This window comes from Ceratosolen solmsi, unplaced genomic scaffold (assembly GCF_000503995.2).
Source record: "Ceratosolen solmsi marchali unplaced genomic scaffold, CerSol_1.0 scaffold28, whole genome shotgun sequence".
NCBI lineage: Eukaryota > Metazoa > Arthropoda > Insecta > Hymenoptera > Agaonidae > Ceratosolen > Ceratosolen solmsi.
In genome coordinates, this window is record NW_011948429.1 from 1,982,064 (window position 1) to 2,001,869 (window position 19,806).

At 28.2% G+C, this 19,806-nt stretch overlaps 2 protein-coding genes across 2 annotated transcripts in view; one reads left to right on the forward strand and one right to left on the reverse strand.

Moving 5' to 3' along the window:
• LOC105363860 (IQ domain-containing protein G) overlaps positions 1-6,841 on the reverse strand; it is a 10,274-nt gene extending 3,433 nt beyond the window's left edge. Inside the window, exons 1-3 of the mRNA XM_011501660.1 lie at positions 6,821-6,841; positions 6,436-6,642; positions 2,640-2,771 (exon numbers count right to left, since the gene is read on the reverse strand). Of these exons, the coding sequence (XP_011499962.1) occupies positions 2,640-2,771; positions 6,436-6,642; positions 6,821-6,841 (360 nt within the window). The remainder of the gene's footprint in view (positions 1-2,639; positions 2,772-6,435; positions 6,643-6,820) is intronic.
• Positions 6,842-9,007: 2,166 nt separating this feature from the next.
• On the forward strand, positions 9,008-16,215 carry LOC105363750 (venom acid phosphatase Acph-1-like). Its single transcript, XM_011501518.1, has 6 exons — positions 9,008-9,049; positions 12,152-12,262; positions 13,014-13,279; positions 14,087-14,252; positions 14,693-15,022; positions 16,024-16,215. Exons 1-6 carry the CDS (start codon positions 9,008-9,010, stop codon positions 16,198-16,200), a joined length of 1,092 nt encoding a protein of 363 aa, XP_011499820.1. The 3' UTR covers positions 16,201-16,215.
• Positions 16,216-19,806: the final 3,591 nt, after the last annotated feature.

Here is a 19,806-nt window from a genome sequence, read left to right on the forward strand (position 1 = left end):
GAGAGAGAGAGATGAGAGATGAGAGAGAGATGAGAGAGAGAGATGAGAGAGATGAGAGATGAGAGGGTAAAGGGCCGAGATGGCGATACGCCTCGATCATAGCTCCATTCTCGGGAGGCCAAAGTTGCCCGAATAATAAACGCAACCTAGGTGCTCCTCCACTCTACGTGCGCCCTGTGGACTCTATGAATTTTCATGAGCGGCCACGGGCGAGAGCGAGGGAGGCTCGGTATATCCGGATGTAAAGGAGTTGGCGCGGTTTTCCGGAATGAGAGAGCGCAGATATCGATTTTCAAGTCCAATTTCCAATGCCGACGTCGGCTTCTATGCCTGCGCGCGCTCACGCGTACACCATCCCCCGTCCCCTTTCCATCTACTCGCCACATGCCATACACAATACATGGCACACGGAGCAGAGAGTACAGAGCAGGAGACAGAGAATCAGGTATGCGAAAAGACTCCGAAAAGAGTCCGCAGAAGCGGGCCCTCTCGTCGAGGCTGCATGAACGTCGGTTTTGCAATGGCCTATGCCGGAAGCCACCAGCATTAATTTACTAATAGTAATTGATTTAACGTTGTTCGGGTTTCTGCTCGACCATTGCTCGCTGACAGCTAATTTCCCCATCGTGCCAATACACCTCTGTAATTTATTTTTATTTAAATTTCAGTTATTAGTTGCGTTCGAATGGCACTCGAACGCGCTCCGATTGTATGTCGAGGGGGGGGGGGATCTTATTATTTTTAGATTCGTCCTTCTGGGAATTTTTTTTATCGGTGCTATTTTCAATTTATAGTGCCGATTTAATTGCTGCTTATTCCTATAAATAAACGATTGTGCATTGGCTTTGAAATATCGCATCTTGTTAATGAATTTACATGAAAAATGAAAGACATTGAACGCATCCAACAAATATTTACTTTTCTTTTCTTCTTTTTTTTTTTTTTTTTTATTTTATAAACTGATAATTCAGTCGTTGATAGTTTCGGTGCCTCCTTAATTATCAATTCAATTCTTGATATCCAAGAATTTTGTAACCATCGATAGCGCACAAAGTATAAATACTTAAGGAGCGTATCTGCTATTTTTTTTTTTTTTTGCGATTACAATTGAAATTATTAAAACATATCTTTAATATATTAATTAATTAAAGCGCCGATCTTTCTCGTACACACGATAGCTTTGCATCGAATTACAAAATTCAATTATTAATTATGATTTCACATTTACATTAGATTATTTAGACTTTTTTTTTTTTTTTTTTATAAATTAAACGGGCGCCCATTGCAATAATTTAGGATGTAAAAAATAAAAATACAATAATTTACCGTTAAAGCGCGATTGAAGTGAAAATTAATTTTATACATAATTTATTCCGATAACTTTGTTCATAATTAGCACTTTTATTATTAATTAAGAATATCATTAATTAATTTGGTAATTTAATAATTATAAATACACTTGAGCATCTGCCATGGAAAATGATTAAATTCATATTTTTTCCAGGACGGTTGTTCTCATTTATAAACTAGAAAGGTTTATATTTGTTGCTTTATGCAAACATGAAATAAAGAAAATTATCGTTGAATTTTACGATATTCCCGAGCGATTAGCATAATTATAACTTTAACAGGGTTATATTATAAACAAGATCTGTGAAATTACCTCATTGCATTGAATCTGGTAAGGAAGGTAAGAACGTAACGATTATATAAAAATGTCGTGGGTATTTTTTTTTTTTCTTTCTTTCTTTTTTTCTTTTTCTGCACGTGATGATAGTTTCAAGTGATAAAATTTCGTAGCGCAAATTGCGATTGGCAGTATTTATTCGTAAAAGAAATTTTTTCCGTGCCGAAGATACGGGAATTTTTCCATTTAAAATCAAATCATTTTACTTTTTGCTGCGCCGCTTTGTCAAATTTTTTTTTATTCGCGAGCATACTTCCGCTCAAGTTCAAACAGCTTATATTAAAATTTATGGCGAGCCCAGTGAGACAGTCAATTAAAGTTAGGCAGAATTCAAAAAATAAGGCAAGGAACAAAAGTTTGGGCATTAAAGTTTTTAATAATGCTAATAAAAGTGATTTAATATTATTAATGGCTGAGAACAGCAGGTGACACTTAAAGGTAAGCTTAGGCTCTTTCAGGGTGGATGGGTCTTTTGACCAACAATAGAATAGTCTGGACACAAAGGGATTACCTTGCACGCTAAGGGAGGATTCAGCTTCCTCGGGAAATTCGCCGGAATTTTCTTGATAAAATAATTTAATTTCAATTATTTTTGTATTTTTTATACATTCGATTGTATTATGCATTTTGTCGCATAAAATTGTTCCATCGAAACCTTATATCCATATTTAATGGCTGTACATAATATCACGTTACATAGAGTATTGCACATAATAATTCGCGAAATAAAGTAGTAACAGAATGAGATTAAGTTGACTAATTGTAATTGAGACATGGCATAATAATTAACAACGACAACGCCAATTGTATCTTTTATCCAGACTATCGTTCCCTCACCTCTTACAAGCAACTCGTAGTCCCAACATAAAATACTAGATATCGCAATGATGTCAATTATGTTTCTCAGTTAAATGATTAGAATGTCATTGGGATAATTTCTCTTTATAATTACCTCTTTATAAAGCTCCTCGAGCGTAGCGCGCTTTTTCCCGATCTCCTCCTGTAGTCGGCGAATTTCCTCATCGTAAGACTTCATTTCCGTTTGTTGGCGCTCCATCCATACGTACGAATCCTTAACGTATTTCTGCCAACATTCAAAATAGCGTAAAAGTATCAGATCTCCCTTCCCCCTTCATTAACAATTCAACGTTTTTCTTTCTTTTCATGTTTGTGTGTGTGTGTGTGTGTGTGTGTGTGTGTGCGTGTGCGTGTGTTTTTTTTTTTTTAAATTGTTTTCATGAATTTTTGTACGCAAAATGCCCTTTAAAATACAGCTCAATTTATCTTTTATATTAAATGTAATTTGATTCTATTTATAAAAGTTGTTTATTATAATAATAATATAAGAATAAAAGTATGAGAATTTCAATGGAATCGTAATCTTTTTTACACTTCGGCCAAATTTAATTAAACGTTGGAGTATGGGTTTCATAGAAGGCCCGGTTACGCTATTAAATATCAGTTTTCTATCCGATCGATAGCTGCACATTTTGAAGAATATCGGTCCAGGTAGATTCATTACATTAGGATGGGGAGGTGGTTGAATGTAGATGGGGGCGTCTTGGGCGAAGGGAAACAGTTGATGAAAGGCGAGAAGCTGAAATCGTATTGATTTGCAAAATGCTTTAAAAGGGAAAGGGAAGTTTATGGCCGAAGAGTAAAGTATCGGCCCCGCCGAGCTTAATCGGACGCTCGAATGGAGCTTGCGAGGAAGGGAAACCGGTCTCGAGTCAGCTACTTTTCAGGAATTTGCCTCCTCCTCCTCCTCCAACTACACTAACTTCAGTACATCTCCGCCCTCTGCTTGCTCCTTCTCATCGCATGCACACGTGATCGCATTTGTGATTACGCGCAGTGAAACAGAACTTTAGGCCTAAGTTATGCACGCTCGTGCATAAATGCAATTTATTCATGTTGCAAACAACTTGTTAAAATCGATAAACAGAAAATCGTTACCGGAGGCGCAACACACGTGAGCTTGCCGATTATACAAAAAAGTCTTATCAAAGGCACTACTTATCAATCAAGCTATAAACGAATCGATCTTTTTAACCGTCTCGTGTTTGTAGCGAAGTAGTCGTTTCATTATTCTTATTTCTGTTTGTTATATAGATATTATTTGCCACTCGAGTAAGAATTATCGATGAATTAAGCGTTTATTACTTTTCGCTTTTAAATGTATATATCGTCGCAATACATTGTGCATCTCTATCGTGGAGTCAGTATTTGTTCTTTTAGGGGAGAGTTAAAATTTCACGTATACACCTCTCCGGTCGTACATCACCAATGCTGAAATTTTTGACACCAACTGAAATTACTTCGCTCGTAAAGAGATGTATTTTCTGTGCACATAACGATCGTATACTAATCGATTTGCATGTAAATTATTATTATTATTATTATTATTATTATTATTATTATTATTATTATTATTATTATTATAATTATTTGTCAAACGAAAAATTAATTAACCGGAGGCGGTTCGTATATCTTTATTAACGTATTATTAACGATTCGTTAATATAGCACGCGATACGATAAATACCTTACAGCTAATTAATTATAATATGATAATGAAAAATTTGAAAATCTTTTATCATGTTTACATGCTCTTTCGTCATATGCGATTGACGGCGTCACTGCATTACCCTTTACAAATTTATTTCATTAGTTAAATGCATCTATTCGTAGTTTAAGATTTTTTGAGATTTTTTGCACGTCATCGTAATTTGCTTCTTCTCCAAGTATTAAGTTGTGCATTAAAGTTGAATCGAAGCGATGATTCTACACTCCATCGTATCTATTACAAATAATCTTGACATGCGATAATGACTATTGGCTTTGTTTTATCATAGACCCATGCCAGCATCATATAAACATATTACATAGTCGAAGATGTCTCGTCTCAAGGCTTTCCTATACACCAATGATTTGGAATATTTCGTTTACTATCGATAACAATGACAGTGCAATATCATTTAGACGTAATGACATTCGTAAATAATCAATTTACATACTTAATTCGACGTATGGTATGTCTTATTGAATATTAGACACATACAGCCTTTTAATATAAAAAATACATCTATCTAATATGTAATAATATGTAAAATTTCTTTAGGAGCTGGGATTAATGATCGATAATGTCATTAAAGTAGTTAAACTATATGGCACTGTCATTGGACTAATTTGAAATCGATCAACGATATTAATGTAAAATTATTTAATAATTATTGGTGCCTCATAGTTATAAGTTATAATAAACCCAAAGAATTGCCAATTCTGTAACGATTTCATTTGATCGGAGAGAGATACCATATTTCTAACCTCGCTATCTCAATATCTTCGGGCGATTAATTTAATTTTCATTTTCTTATTTAAAATTAGACAATGTATTTTACGAATGTGTTAACTTCTTAAATACGTTAATTTTATTGTTTGTAAAATTTATCTAATTACAATATCTTTTGCTATCTTATTGTGATCTTTATTTGAAATAAAGTGTTTGAAAATAATTTTCATAAAAATCTCTTCTCCCCTTATTCGTCATTTAATAACATATAACATTATAGGAGATATGATTGAATTCGCCTTAAATTTAACCTTGGCATTGATGTTTTATGGATATGTTATTGGTATGAATAATAGAAAGCGCGATGTGTCCGAGTATTGGAAATTTATACTTGTAGAGCAATATTGATGATACGATATTCGAATGATATTCGTAATTTATTCTTTAACGTTAAGATTTTGTAAGTATATTTATATATATTTTAAGGAATATCGTTTGTCAGTTACATTGTTCTATACAGTGTGCCATGACTTGTCTTTTTTTATTCTTTTTTTTTTTTTTTACCGAGTTCCGTTATGTATTCTATATATACTTTGAAATTTACTTTTTTTTTATTTTTATAATTTTTTTACTCTTATTAAAATTGCGCTTAACATTCATCGTACTTAGATAGAGATGTTTTTTTTTTTTTTTTTTTTTTTTTTTTTAAAGAATGTATGTATTTAGAAGTATAACGCCCGTTGGAAAGGTCGAATAAAATGTACATGTTAAGTACAAACTTTATTATTCTTTTTTCCATTTATCTCAAGTATTTTGAATTCGTCTTGTCGTTGAATAATATACGATTAGATGCTATCTCCTGATAAATGAAAATTCAAATTTCTGATAATCTCAAGTACGATACCGTAGAATCCTCAATGTTGTTTTATTATTATTTTTTTTATATTTTTAATTGATTTTTGGGAAACTTGGCTTACAGCGAAAAATTGTTACCAAGCATTATTATAAATGGTATTTTATTACCGAAAATATGATTTCTACTGTAAAGATAGACATATATAGTCATGTCAAAAAAATCTTTATAAAAAAACGAAACTTCCAACTGTAGATGAATCGAATATTTGAGCAAAATTTTCTGTTCTCTTACAAATTTTATATTTAAGAATACAGATTCAGTCGTTAATGCTTTTAACAGTAGAATCAGTCAGAATATATATTATACATTTAACATATTCTTTATTATTTCTAGTGTTGACAATTACCGAATTACGTTAAAGTCTCTTTATATATAACATTAAAATTATAATATATAAATTAAAATTGTTTGTTAAACAACTTTTCAAAAGTAGCAAATTGGTCAGAACAATACTCTTACCTGACAGCCCTTCAAATAAACGTCTTAGACTTTCCTAACAACCAATAGCCACTACCTCGTGCTATTGGACCACGTGCTCACCTCGGTGGTAAGTTTCAGGAACGCCCTGATGTTCTTGCTGACGAGTAGCTCGCCGGTTTCCCGCTTCCGGCAGTCCGACAGTTTGGCTTCCAATAAATCGCACGATTCCATCATCCGTAGGTCGTCTTGCTCACGACGCGAGCTCAACCAGGCGTCGACGTACTCCAGCTCCATATCCGATTTCAGCCGCAGCCCCTCTTTTTCATTCTGTGACAAATGCGAGGTATGACAGGACTATGATTTCATAATTGAGATACGGATTTCAGAATTGAGGCATTTGACGGAATTTTGTTAACAATCGGAGGCTCATTTGTGTAAGTTGGATCGTTAATTAGTTAATAAGTTTAATTTATTCTTTCAGTGCGCAACTTTCTTGACTTTTGACTTTTGGTCGACTCTTAGGCATTATTGTCTATATCTGCCCTATTCTAAGTTATTATCATTATATTTTTATCTAATTACTATCTCCTTAAGATTATTTAAAGCTTTAAATATTAGTGGTTTCGCAGTCATAAAAGAAATATTAAATTTAAATTTCTGTAAATATTATTTATCTCTTTATCTCATTTATTATTGATTTAATTGTCCACTTAATTTATGACATTAATTATTTACATTCTTTTTTTTTTCTTTTTACGGAAACAATAAGTTTTTCAACAAGTATAGTTAGTGATGAATTAGCTCTAAATATATTCCATCAGTTAAATTTGGATTAATCAAACTATATATTGTGATAAATTAATTTCAGTTCGTTATGGATGCATTTCATGACAGATATTACATTTTAGAAAATAATTATTATATAATGAAAATCCAATTTTCAATGTTGTTAAACAATTTTTTTGTCTTTCAAATAAAATGTTAGATCGTGAAAAATTTCTAGCGTCATTCGTATTAAAATCAATTATTCTATACTTTTATGAAAATACGACAATATATGGAAAGCAGACTTTAATACTTTCGCCTTTCTCCAAAATTATTTGTAAAATATTCGTTGTTTTTTTTTTCTGATGCCTGATCATCTATATTTATTGGAGGGCATTAACGTGTCAAAAGTCTAGCAGAGGATGAGCTACTACCAAATGTACCTATTTATAAAAGATAAAGAATTGAAGAGCGCAATTTAATGGTCGAGAAGGATGAAGTAAGTTACATAAAAAGTAAACACTGATAGAAGCAAATAATCTATTGATACGTAAAAGAAGAGTGATATTGAGGTAGCGACAGAGATCGAAGAAAAGAGGAATGAGAGGAGCGAAGAATAAATCTGGTCTTTGATGCTGAATACATATAAAACTGGAAATAAATATCTTTCTCGATATGAACTGGTCGTAAAGAATATTGCTCGAGCAGAAGAAAAAAAGATGAAAAATAAATATAAATAAAAGTTACATTACATTACTATTGTCATATATAATTTTGAATTATATTTTATATAAAGAAAATTAATGAAAATAAATATAAAAATAAATATACACATTTTTATAAATTGATAATCTACATGATTAAATATGAAAAATCGAAATTTTCTAAAATGACACATATTACATGCATCGATGCATATATAATTAATATACATTAATCAAGAGATGGGTGAACATTGAATTTTTTTTTTTTTTAAGAAGACACACACACACACACACACACACACACATTTATGCATATATATATATATATATATATATATATATATATAGTGTGTGATAAAACTACTTAGAAAAAAACAGAGTTGAAAAAAAAATTAAATAAATGTTCTTTTTGCGTTACTTTTGTGATGATTAGCTTTGAAAATACATAGATAAGCTAAAAAGTAATGAATTCATGCATAAAGCAAGTAATGTATTATTGAAGAAAAGACTTTAATTTTTATGTATCATTAATAGATGATATATATATATATATATATATATATATATATATATATATATATATATATGTATATAGGCGTGCGTGCGCGTGTGTGTATTATTTATCGCTGTATTGAATTTATGTATTTTTACGTTTAAAAGATAGTACTGCATACATAAAGCTTGTAAATTTAAAGTCTCGTGAAAAAATAATGTAGCGTGGAAATTTACAAAATAATTCTATTATAAGTAGATTAGACATTATTAGTTTATCAACTGTAACGCTTTAGATGCATTTATCGTCATACCGTCCAAGTGCTTGAACGTGTTATCAAATTGAAATAAAGATTATTTTGAGTTCTAAGAGCTTCAACAATTTTGCTGCAATAATTTGCGAGTTACAATAAATTGATTTAGTAAGGATAAGAATTTTATTTCTTATTGGTAAGTATTTATGACTTAGTTATAATAAAAAAAAATGTATTAATAAAATCATAAGCTTAATTAAGTTGACCATTGTGCAGTCGATATAATATTTTTAATGATATATCATTGTCATTATTACAAAATACATTAGTGTTATTGTTTTAAACGCTGACTTTGATTCAACGGACACTAAAGTTTTTATTAGTTAAAACGAGAGAACATTAATAAAAATTTTTCTTTGTTAATACATCGGGATTCAAAGGATATTATTCAAGTTTTATTTATATTTAATAGGTACGATGGCAGTTCCAAATGGTTTTAATTTAGAACTCATTCAGGTGGTAAGTATAATAAAATAATTTATTGGTTGTAAAACCTTATTTTTTAATGAGTGTACAAGTGGAGTGATTAAGAAAATTGTTCAACTGACTATGAACTAGAATATGTAAATGCTAATTTACATAAGGCAATGTGAGTAAAACATAGCAACTGAAATGTATTTGTTAAAATTCTTGTTACTAATTAATAATTGTAACAATGTATTAAAACCTTATAATTATGACTCTTTTATTTTTATTTTTATGTTGAAAAACTGATATAGGGTACTAGTGCATAAAAATAAATATATTTCCATATAATATATATTTATTTCAAAAAATCTCTGCAATGAATTAAGATAAAGTGGAAATGTTATAACGAATGAGGGATATTTTAACAATTGGCACGATGTTCTAATAAAAAAATTTTTTCATACGTTGTCTACAGATGTTGATATTATAAGAGTTAACAATAGTCTTTAAATTTTTATAATTTGATAATTGTAAGATCAATATCAAAATATTACGTTAGTCTATAATCTTCTAAACTTTTCTGAATCCTCAATTGATTAAACGAATTCAAGTGTGAAAAAAATGTAATTTGTTTATTAGTTAATAATTTTATTTTATTGATTTTTTTTTTTTTTAAATTAAAACTATTATAAATATCAATAACAACAATGTCAATAATGCAATGTCACTAATAACAATATTGTCAATAATATTTATCATTACAGTGAATAAAAAACTATTTATTTAATTGTTCAAATATGTTTTTCCATAATAAAATGTTATTGATGATAGGTAAGGTATTTTGTACTCAAAATTTTGTAATTTATAACCTCACTTTTGTGTAATTTTTATCATTTTTTTTATAGATTTTTTTTATAAATTACATACAGAAATTATATTTTAATTTTGCTCATCAAATTTCATAACAATTGTTAAGCAAATTTTAGTATACTCTTTATTATGAAGTAAATTAGGTATTTTTTAATACTACAAATTAGGAATAATTGTAAATTAGAATATTTAAAATTTTATTTTCAACATTAAAAATGAATATTAAAATTGATGTTGGAAAAGACAAAAAACTTTATTCTGTATTTCATGAGTATTGAAAATTAATTGTTCTTTATTATTTACAATTTTTTCCGCTCTTTTTATAATAATTATGGTCTTTTTCTCGATTATTTATCGACTCGTAATGCTTTATTGAACATATCAATTGAATGTCATTAAGATTCTCTAAATAAAATTATATTATTTGTAATAAGTATTCCGAAAATAGTCTGTTAACTTTTTCAAAGTATGAGATAATTATTGAGTATGATTCTCAAGGTTTTAGCATAGAAATGATATTTCTAATTTTAGATATTTCTATTTATACAAAAATCTTTCTAAAAATAACATATTCAATTGCTTTAAAGTAAATTTTCTATGAAACAATTACTTCTAGATTTAACAATTAAGTTATTAATTATGCAGAAATTTATTGATAATTTATTCTAAATAGTAAGCGTAAGTAATTTATTTCGTAATATTTCTAAAGAAAGTTCAAAAACTTAATATTTGCAAAACATTATGTTTAAATTCGTATTTTCTTTTTGATTTGACATTACGTAGATGAAAAAAGTACTCTGAAAGTCTTTTATATTTGTAGCATAAAACTTCATTGCATAATATAAATATATATATATATATATATATATATATATATATATATATATTTGTTTCAAAGTATGGAGGAGAAAAAAAAGAGAAACTTTCTGACCTGTAACACGTAACTGAGTACATTTGAAACATTAAATAGTAAGAAAGTAGCAAAATTGTAACGAACATATATTTGTAATATAAACAGTAGTAGTATTAGTAAAAAAAGTTTATTGTTATTAATATTGAAATTTATTAGGTAGAGCATTGAAATTAGTTTTCGAAAATTTTGGCAATTGATTTATATTATATTTATTCAAAATATTCCAACGATACTTTATTTTTCCACAATAATAGAACGAAAATCTTTTTCAAAATAATCCATCCTTTGAATTTTAAATTATTATATATAAAATCAGCGCGTAATCTATGAGACATTACATTTTAAAAACGTTTAATTTCGCTCTTATGAAATAAAGTGTTTTATAAAAGATAATGACAATGTATTAAATGTATTTTTTACATTTAAACTCATTTATAGTATTGATATAAAAAGATTTGTTATTAATGGTATTGTCAATACGTCAAATAGTTTTGTTATTATCAATCACTTTCGAGTAAATTGTGCGATATAACGTTATTATTGTCATTCTGTCTTTCGACGATCAAAAGGAAAAAGTATCGTTATACATCGTCGATGCATTGGTATACATAACATACATTCTTATTATCAGGTTTTATCTTCAGCGGTAATACCATTATCAAGATTGTTCTATATATGTAAATAATCAAAGTTATTGCGTGCAATAATTGGAGTGCTTTACCGAAAAATTATTGGCGCTCTACTTTAATCATTTATTGAGGAAATATGCAATGTTGTCCCACATAGAGCGAGGCGTTACAATTTATTCGCGCAGCCGTTGAGCTCTCGGTAGTGGAAAATAACTTTTGCAAGCCTGTAATAATCGTCTCTTCTATCATGTTAAACGTTAAATCGGGTAAAAATCTGCAAGAATAAACCTCTTTTCCAATAATTTTAATAGATTTTTTATAATAACTTATGTTATTAAAAATCATTGAAAAAAAATTGTAATAATTTTTTATATATCGTTTACAATATTCCTTATTTGTCCATATATTTTTATCTTATTTGACACTTGAGTTATAGTATTCTCATAGTTATATTTAGTTTGCACTCACCGCGCTTTTCTTTTCATAATGTATTTTCTTTATGAAATGCAATCACAATATTTTTATAAGCTCAAACTCATGCAATATTTATGATTTATAAAGAATGAATAAGCATTTTCAAGCATTCAGAAGCATTATAACAATCCAATTTAAATAATCGGCGTTCTTTTGATCCATCCCTTATCGATTCTTTTTTTCTTCGCTTATTTTAAATTTATTAATTCATTAATTAAATGTCATTGATATGGCAATTATGTTTTAACGATGTTCTTAATCTCCTAGCTTTTCAGACATGGAGCAAGATCTTGTTCCAAAACCGAAGCTACAAGAATGAGTGCTGAACACATTGACCAGTCATTTCAGGAAGCCGTTGGCGACGCACAATTAACAAATGTAAATTTCTTGTTGTAATATCCCCAAATTCATAGAATTTAAATAAATATAGCGGGAATTTTTTTTAAAGAGGTAATTTACTACGATTGTCCAAGGGCGCAATAATTACGCGGATTAATAAGGACTTTTCGAGAATTTAGAACCTTTCGGCACATGTTAATCGAATGCTTAAGACAGTTTTATCAAATATATCATAACGGCCAGTTAAATGCAAGGAGATTCGTGAATATCTCAACTATTTATTCATGCGGTTTTTTTTTTGTAAATTCTCATAAATGTAAAAAGTTACGTTTAATATCAAAACATGAGAGTTTTTATGAAAGTACGTAATACACAAAGTCCTCTGTCCTCTCTTGCCTTATCATTAATTGTTAAAACTGCGATCGCATTATAAATTGACACTGCCTATAAGTTTTTCCAAATAAATTAATAGAATTAGCGCAGTATTATCAGAGATAATCTTAGAAACTCAAGCTTTGTGCTTAAATTTCATCATCGGTCTCTCTTAAATTGCGTGGCAACATAAATTCACTGTACAACAACCGCGAGAACATTTTTTCGTGCCATCGCGCAACCTGATGAAGTAGCACCCACGTCTGTCTTATCGTAACTTCAAGTAAAAGAGCACATCGAGAGCTCGGACTCGAGATGCGTGGGTGCGCGCATCCGAAGCCACAAGGTGTAGTACTCGGCACGCGAACACCTCGTCGACGTACTTTACGAAATGACGTCGAGCATTCTTGGTCCGTAGTACGGGAAGTCGCAGGCTTACGGCCTCGGCTGCGCCCTGAGGGATCGATACGCCGGCTTCCTGGGCGCGGGATACCGGCCCGAGGACGTTTACGCTCGCAGTTCCGACTACGACCGTACGAAGATGTCGCTGCAGCTCGTCCTCGCGGGTCTCTACCCACCTATCGGCCATCAGATCTGGAACTCCGAACTCAATTGGATGCCCATTCCCTACGACTACAAGCCTATTATGGAGGACATACTTTTGGTGCCATTTTTCAACAAGAGGTCACTCCTATGTCATTCGCACTGTTATTGTTATTACCTCTCACCTTACTGCTATATCGGCTGATTTCAGATTATTTCGAGCTTAAAGCAAATTCCAAATTACCAATTAATTGCTATCTTTATTCGCACTATGACATTTCCTTTCTATTCTTTCTTTCTTTCTTTTTTAACTACGTTTTAAATGTTGATAAGCAATGCATTTGGAAGGACGCGAATTTACCATTATTCTTATATATAATTATTTTCTTCTTCAGTGTAAATTTATTTTGACCGATGGAGAAAAAAGCTATCATTAGTCGACGTGGTATCATACTCGAGCGGTGGAATATTACAACAACGTAAATTTTATTTTAATATTACAACAAATATTAATTCAAATAATCGATTAGAATTGTATTATTTTTTAACTATATATATATATATATATATATATATATATATAATCTTACGTTGAACTGGCCGTCATATTTAATGGAACGTTAAATTATTTATTAAGGCAGGCGCATAGTTCTCACTGTACATTGATTCTAAACGTTTGATACATAATAATTTAACAGATAATAAAAAAATTAAATTCAATGCAATGATTTTACGTTAATTAAAACGACATCTATGTGGATATCTATGTAGATATTTAAATAGCAGATTTTGAAATAGCAATCCCGTCATTAAAAAAAAATTAGATATTTTTTATATTTACATATAATTTATAAGATTTCTAAAGTCTGGCTAACATTACGTTACATCAAAAGCACATGATATTCGATTAAAAATTGTAAATAATTTTAAAAATTTCTTTCTCCGTAGATATCAGCAGCATTTATCCGAAGCATTTAATTCAGCAACTGTCCAAGAAAAGTTGAAAAAAATACAAGAATTGAGTAATCTTTTATTCGAAAGTGGAATTATTACAGAAAAGAAATCCATCTCTCTTATAAATGCATTAGTAATATTTAATGTTTCATACATATACGTTAAGTATAATTTATAAAATTTTAATTCTATAAGAAATCGTGCTTTATTCTCATATAAATCGTTCAGATGAAGATATTTAAATTTTATATTAAATTTTATGTTTATTTTTTTTTTTCGTTTTATCTACCGTTTTCTCGATAAATTACGATCCGATAGAGACTAGGCCAGTTGCCTACAGTGATATGATGATATTAACAATATCTCTGTTTCATTTAATATCGATCTCTTTATTTTGACTTTATTTATACCAACATTTTATGCGAAATTTTAATTAAATCCTCTATTAAATAATGAATAATTATTAGTTTTATCAAGTTAAAGGGCAATTCTTTTTACGCATATATTAATTTACACGGAATTCAAGTTAAACACGATATACACATGTATATATATATATATATATATATATATATATATATATTTTGTAATATATTGTAGAAAGCACAGAATGCAACGCTTCCACGTTGGTGTTCGCAGAATATATACGATGTTTTAAAAGGTGTTTATTCAGATTATTTAGATATAATGTCAATGACATTAGAAGAGAAGAAATCAAGCGGAGGAATACTAATAAAAGAATTTTTAGAAAATTTTGATGCTGATGATCAGAAGACAAATAAGAAGAAAATGTATTTATATTCTGGTCATGATTTTACTCTCGCTTCATTTATAAATGCTCATACTCTTCAATATTCAGAGTATCCAAAATTTTCAAGTGCTGTGATTCTAGAAAAATTAAGGGATACTCAGAACAAATTGTATGTTAGGGTAAGGGATAACGAATAATAGCAGAGTAATCGTAAGCTTGGCATTTAATTTAAACATTAAAAATATGCCATTAATATACTATTATTATATTACATTTGTATGAATGTAAGATATAATTTTTAAATAATATTATGAAAAATATTTTTTACTTTTAACAATTTTCATACGTGCCTAAGCTTATTCATTTATAAGAGAACTTGATCGAAATATTCCTTGAAATCATAATTAATTTATTTGTATAAAAAATTAATTATCGACAACATCTTATTTTAAAATAATACTTAAATCTTAAAAAAAAAAAAAAATAAATAAAAAATAAAAAATAACATACAAACGTATTAAAAAGCAAAATAATATAATAATATAACGCATAACATATTTATTTCAGTTATTTTACACTTTTTTGGATATTGTGTTTGGAATTTTTTATCGTAAATTTTACACAAATGTAAACATCATAATAACAAAGATATGTACAATGTCGTAAAAATTTTTATACATGATTCCAAGGAACATACGAATGTAGACATTATAAATATATAATTACACGTTATAAATAAAATTACGTTATTTGCGCGTAAACATAATTTTCTGCATATTTCGCTATCTATTAATTGATATTGTAATATCAGTTTGATTTTCTACTTTATTTATAGTTTTTTAGTCTATGAACAATTTAATGCAATATACATTTTACGGGTGTGTGGCTTATAAAAGACTATCGTATCGATAAAAGAGTCTTAAATTCATATTCACTTATACCTTATTATATTTAAAATATAATTTGTAATATTTATCGATTAATGTTCAAATATCAGAATTGTCTTATAAGAAAGCCAAGTGTTTCAATATTTGAATGACTTATATTTTTAATTTGGTATATACATATTTATGCGCTTTAAGAACTGTTCATTTCATATTATGTTACTACATAACTTTCGCTCAAAATTTATTTTCTTTAATATAATAATTTAATTAATAACTTTATTTTATGATTATAGATTCTTATTTACAATGGAAAAGAATTTACAACTTTAAAATTATGGAATCACGGGGATTTATGTACTATCAATGAATATCTTAAAGCTGTAAAGAATGTTATCCCCACGGACGATGATATAGATTCTATGATAAATGCAGGAACTGCAGATTTTCTAAATGTTCTACTGAATAAATAATAAATAAAGTTGAATACACGACATTTCAAGCTTTTTATCTTATTTTTAACATAGTTTTTATTTTATTAACATTTTATTATAATAAGGAAAGTAATCGCGTATTATTTACATATGTCTCTGTAGAAATTTTCTTTAATATTGAAATATTTATTTTATACAATATTTATTATTTAATATATTTATTGCATGAGTAAATTATATAATTTATATTTCAACAAATGCAACTGATACTTTTATTTGTACAATTTTTGAAAATTAATATTTTTCGATAAGTATTTAAGAATATTAAAAAAAAAAGTAAAACCACACTTATAACTCGGATTCAAATTTATTATTACAATATTTTTTTTTTTTTAATTCAAAGATTATTAATGAAAATAATTAAAAATTACATATAATAGATTCATAAAACATAAATATATGTTACTTAAGATAAATAAATGGATTTTTGCAAACTAATACTTAATATTGATGTAGTGTTTTGTTTCATATTATATTATATTTATTTTCGATATCGAGAAAACTATTATAAATTTGCGTTAAATCATTAAAATTTTCTACATATATATATATATATATATATATATATATATATATATATTTATTTATTTATATCGATGTAATTGTGTATATGATATTCGATAATTTAATATTATAACATTTTATTTACATAATTATTTTTATAAGTTTTTGTTAATAAGCAAATTTATAATATTTTATCGTCTTTGTTAAAAGCTTGGCAATGGAAATTAATAAAACTTGAAAGATTTATTGTAAATATGATCGATGATTAACTAAATATTGTCCCATCTTATTAATATTGTTTAACTTTTTGATGACTTAAATATCAAAATATATTTTTTCAATAACCAATCATGTATAGCGAAATTTATTCTACTTTTAATAATAAGTAAACTGAAATAAATGCTTTATTTTGCCGATAAAATGAAAAATAAAAGTTTTAATATATACGAACAATATAAGTATATTTATAATTTTTTATAACGACAATACAAATGAAAATTTGTTAATTTAATTGACAGTAGATTAGAAAATAGTTATCTATTATTATCTAAATTATTATTTAAATTATTTGAATTATTTTAGATACTAGACTTTGTCAAATGACTCATAATCTTAACTTAAATTACATGGATTTTTTTTTTTTTAATGGGTTGAAACCTTATTTGTTGGAGACTGATTTTCATATTTTAATGTTTGCGAATGTTTCGATTAAAGTGACGAACTTGTGGCTCTATTTAATGTTCTGTTTACTTGATGTGCAAACTCTACATTTGACCTCGGAAAATCTTTTATATTTGAAATATCGTAATAAATAGTTGTATAAGAGATATTGTATATTTTAAGTTGTAAATATAACTTGAATATTGATTTATTGTAAATATTGTTTTCTTTTCTTTATTTTTTCATTTAAATCTAAAGCATATATACCTGCTATATTTTTTTACATGGTTTTAATATAAGAAATATTATTTATTTTTTTAGCGTACTTTAAAGAGTATTTTAATATAAAAATGTTATATTTATAAATATCAAACATAAAAATTTTTGTTAATAAATTTGTAAAAATTTTATAGTATTAATAATCCAATTATATATAAGAAGTGTATTATAGTATAATTAGTTTTATGTTATAAACTGGAAAAATTTTAATTTTTTTTTTATTTGATTATAAATCAATCTTTTTTCACTATGCAATTAATTAAAAAGAATGTACAATGTAAGAAGCAAAGAACGTAAAGTATCATAATTATATTTTTCTTCGTATAAGTTAGCCACTTTATCGTATAAATATATATAGGTGCAATATAAATAATGACAAAAAGAAAATTTTTTCAGTAGGATTATAGTATGTCGTTCATTATGTTTTGCATATTTTTCTACATCACGTGAATCTTTAAAGTCTTTTATGTTCTTGGTAACTTATTTTTTACTTTATTACATTGTAGATATTTAATATTTACAGTGGTTTACGTCAATCAGGCGAGGTCCGATTAATTGCAGGGTTTGCCTGACTTTCATCTGTTCCACTCCGCCAAACTTTTCCCGTATTACTACAAACTTGCTGTTGCGCTTAATACTTATTCTAATTATTAAAAAAATGTCTACAATATTTATGTAGTATCACGTGCAATAAATATATATTATTTACCTAATTATACGTGTTTTTATATAATCTCCCATCCTATGAAATAATTTGTATTTTTTTAATTATTCATTTTTGATTCCAATTCTAATTGTGTAAATTCAAGTATAAATGATCATTGCTTCATTTATAATTATTTTACATAAATATATATATATATACACACACACACACTTTTTAGTAGTAATAGTCTAAAACTAGTCATTTTGAGCATCTTGAAGAATAGTATGAAAGTAATTCTTTAAGTTTCAAACGCAATTCTCATCAATAGTATTGCCGATTGTATTATTTTCTACGAAATATCAATATTTCAATGTGAAATATTCATAGTCAAAGGTCTTCGGTAAAACTGCCGTTAATATTCTCTTGCGCTTCACCACCAAATAATCTCACCGGAAAATATTAAGCTCTTTATTTGCTAAAGGAATAAAGCTTGACACGGATTACGCTTCCCTTTACTTATCTTATTTTCTTCGCTTACCCGAAGTCTCAGCAGTTCAGTTTTTAGGCGTTCCTCCTCATTCTTGCGCCTCTTCTGTTCCCCGGCTATATTATGACGCAGTTGTGCAAGTGCCGCCTGTTTCTCTCGCGCGTCCCCGAGAATTGCATCCTCCTCGATACGTGCGGCTCTTTGTTCCGCGATGTTGTTTATCAGGAAGTCTAGATTACCGTCGATCTCGAGCGAACGCATCGTCTCGCGCACCACCTCTTCTAGTCCTTCACTGTGCACAATTGTTCATGCAAAATTATTAGAGTCCACGTTCGTGACATTTTTCCAATTTCTCACGAATGACCAAGTGCTTTGAAAACATTTGTAATATTTTAAAGAATCTGTATGTGCATATCAATGGCTGAGAGTTTATTACACGAAAGAACCGGACATTCGAATTTAAGAAAGATTTTTGAATATTAATAATGTATTGCTTAATCAATGTCATAGATCAAATATTTTCAAATATAACCAATTCCTATGTGTTTTTTTTTTTTTTTTTTTTTTTGGAGATTACATTGTAAGATTTTCTATAAAAAATCAATTAACATTATTTGGTTTTATACAAATGTGAGATAGTGTAGGATAGTGCTAAAACTGATTGAATTGCATGATAATTTTAAGAAATCGAAACCATATTCTTAGCGATACAACGATCGAGAGAGGAGAAGAACGTATATTAATAAGCGACAAAATTTCAATGGATAATCGATATTTATGTTGGAGATAACAGCATATTATTAATGTATATTGGCCGGTATTGTTTAAGATAAATAATATCTTGGTTCTGGTTTTTGTAGTCCGTAATTCATTCATTAATTTTAATTCGTTTAATAGATAATACACAACCTGTAGATAGTATATTATAGTTGTACGACTATAATCTTACAAATGCTGCTCCAATTAAAAAATTCAATTTGCAATCACTATATAGAATATGTTTATAAAA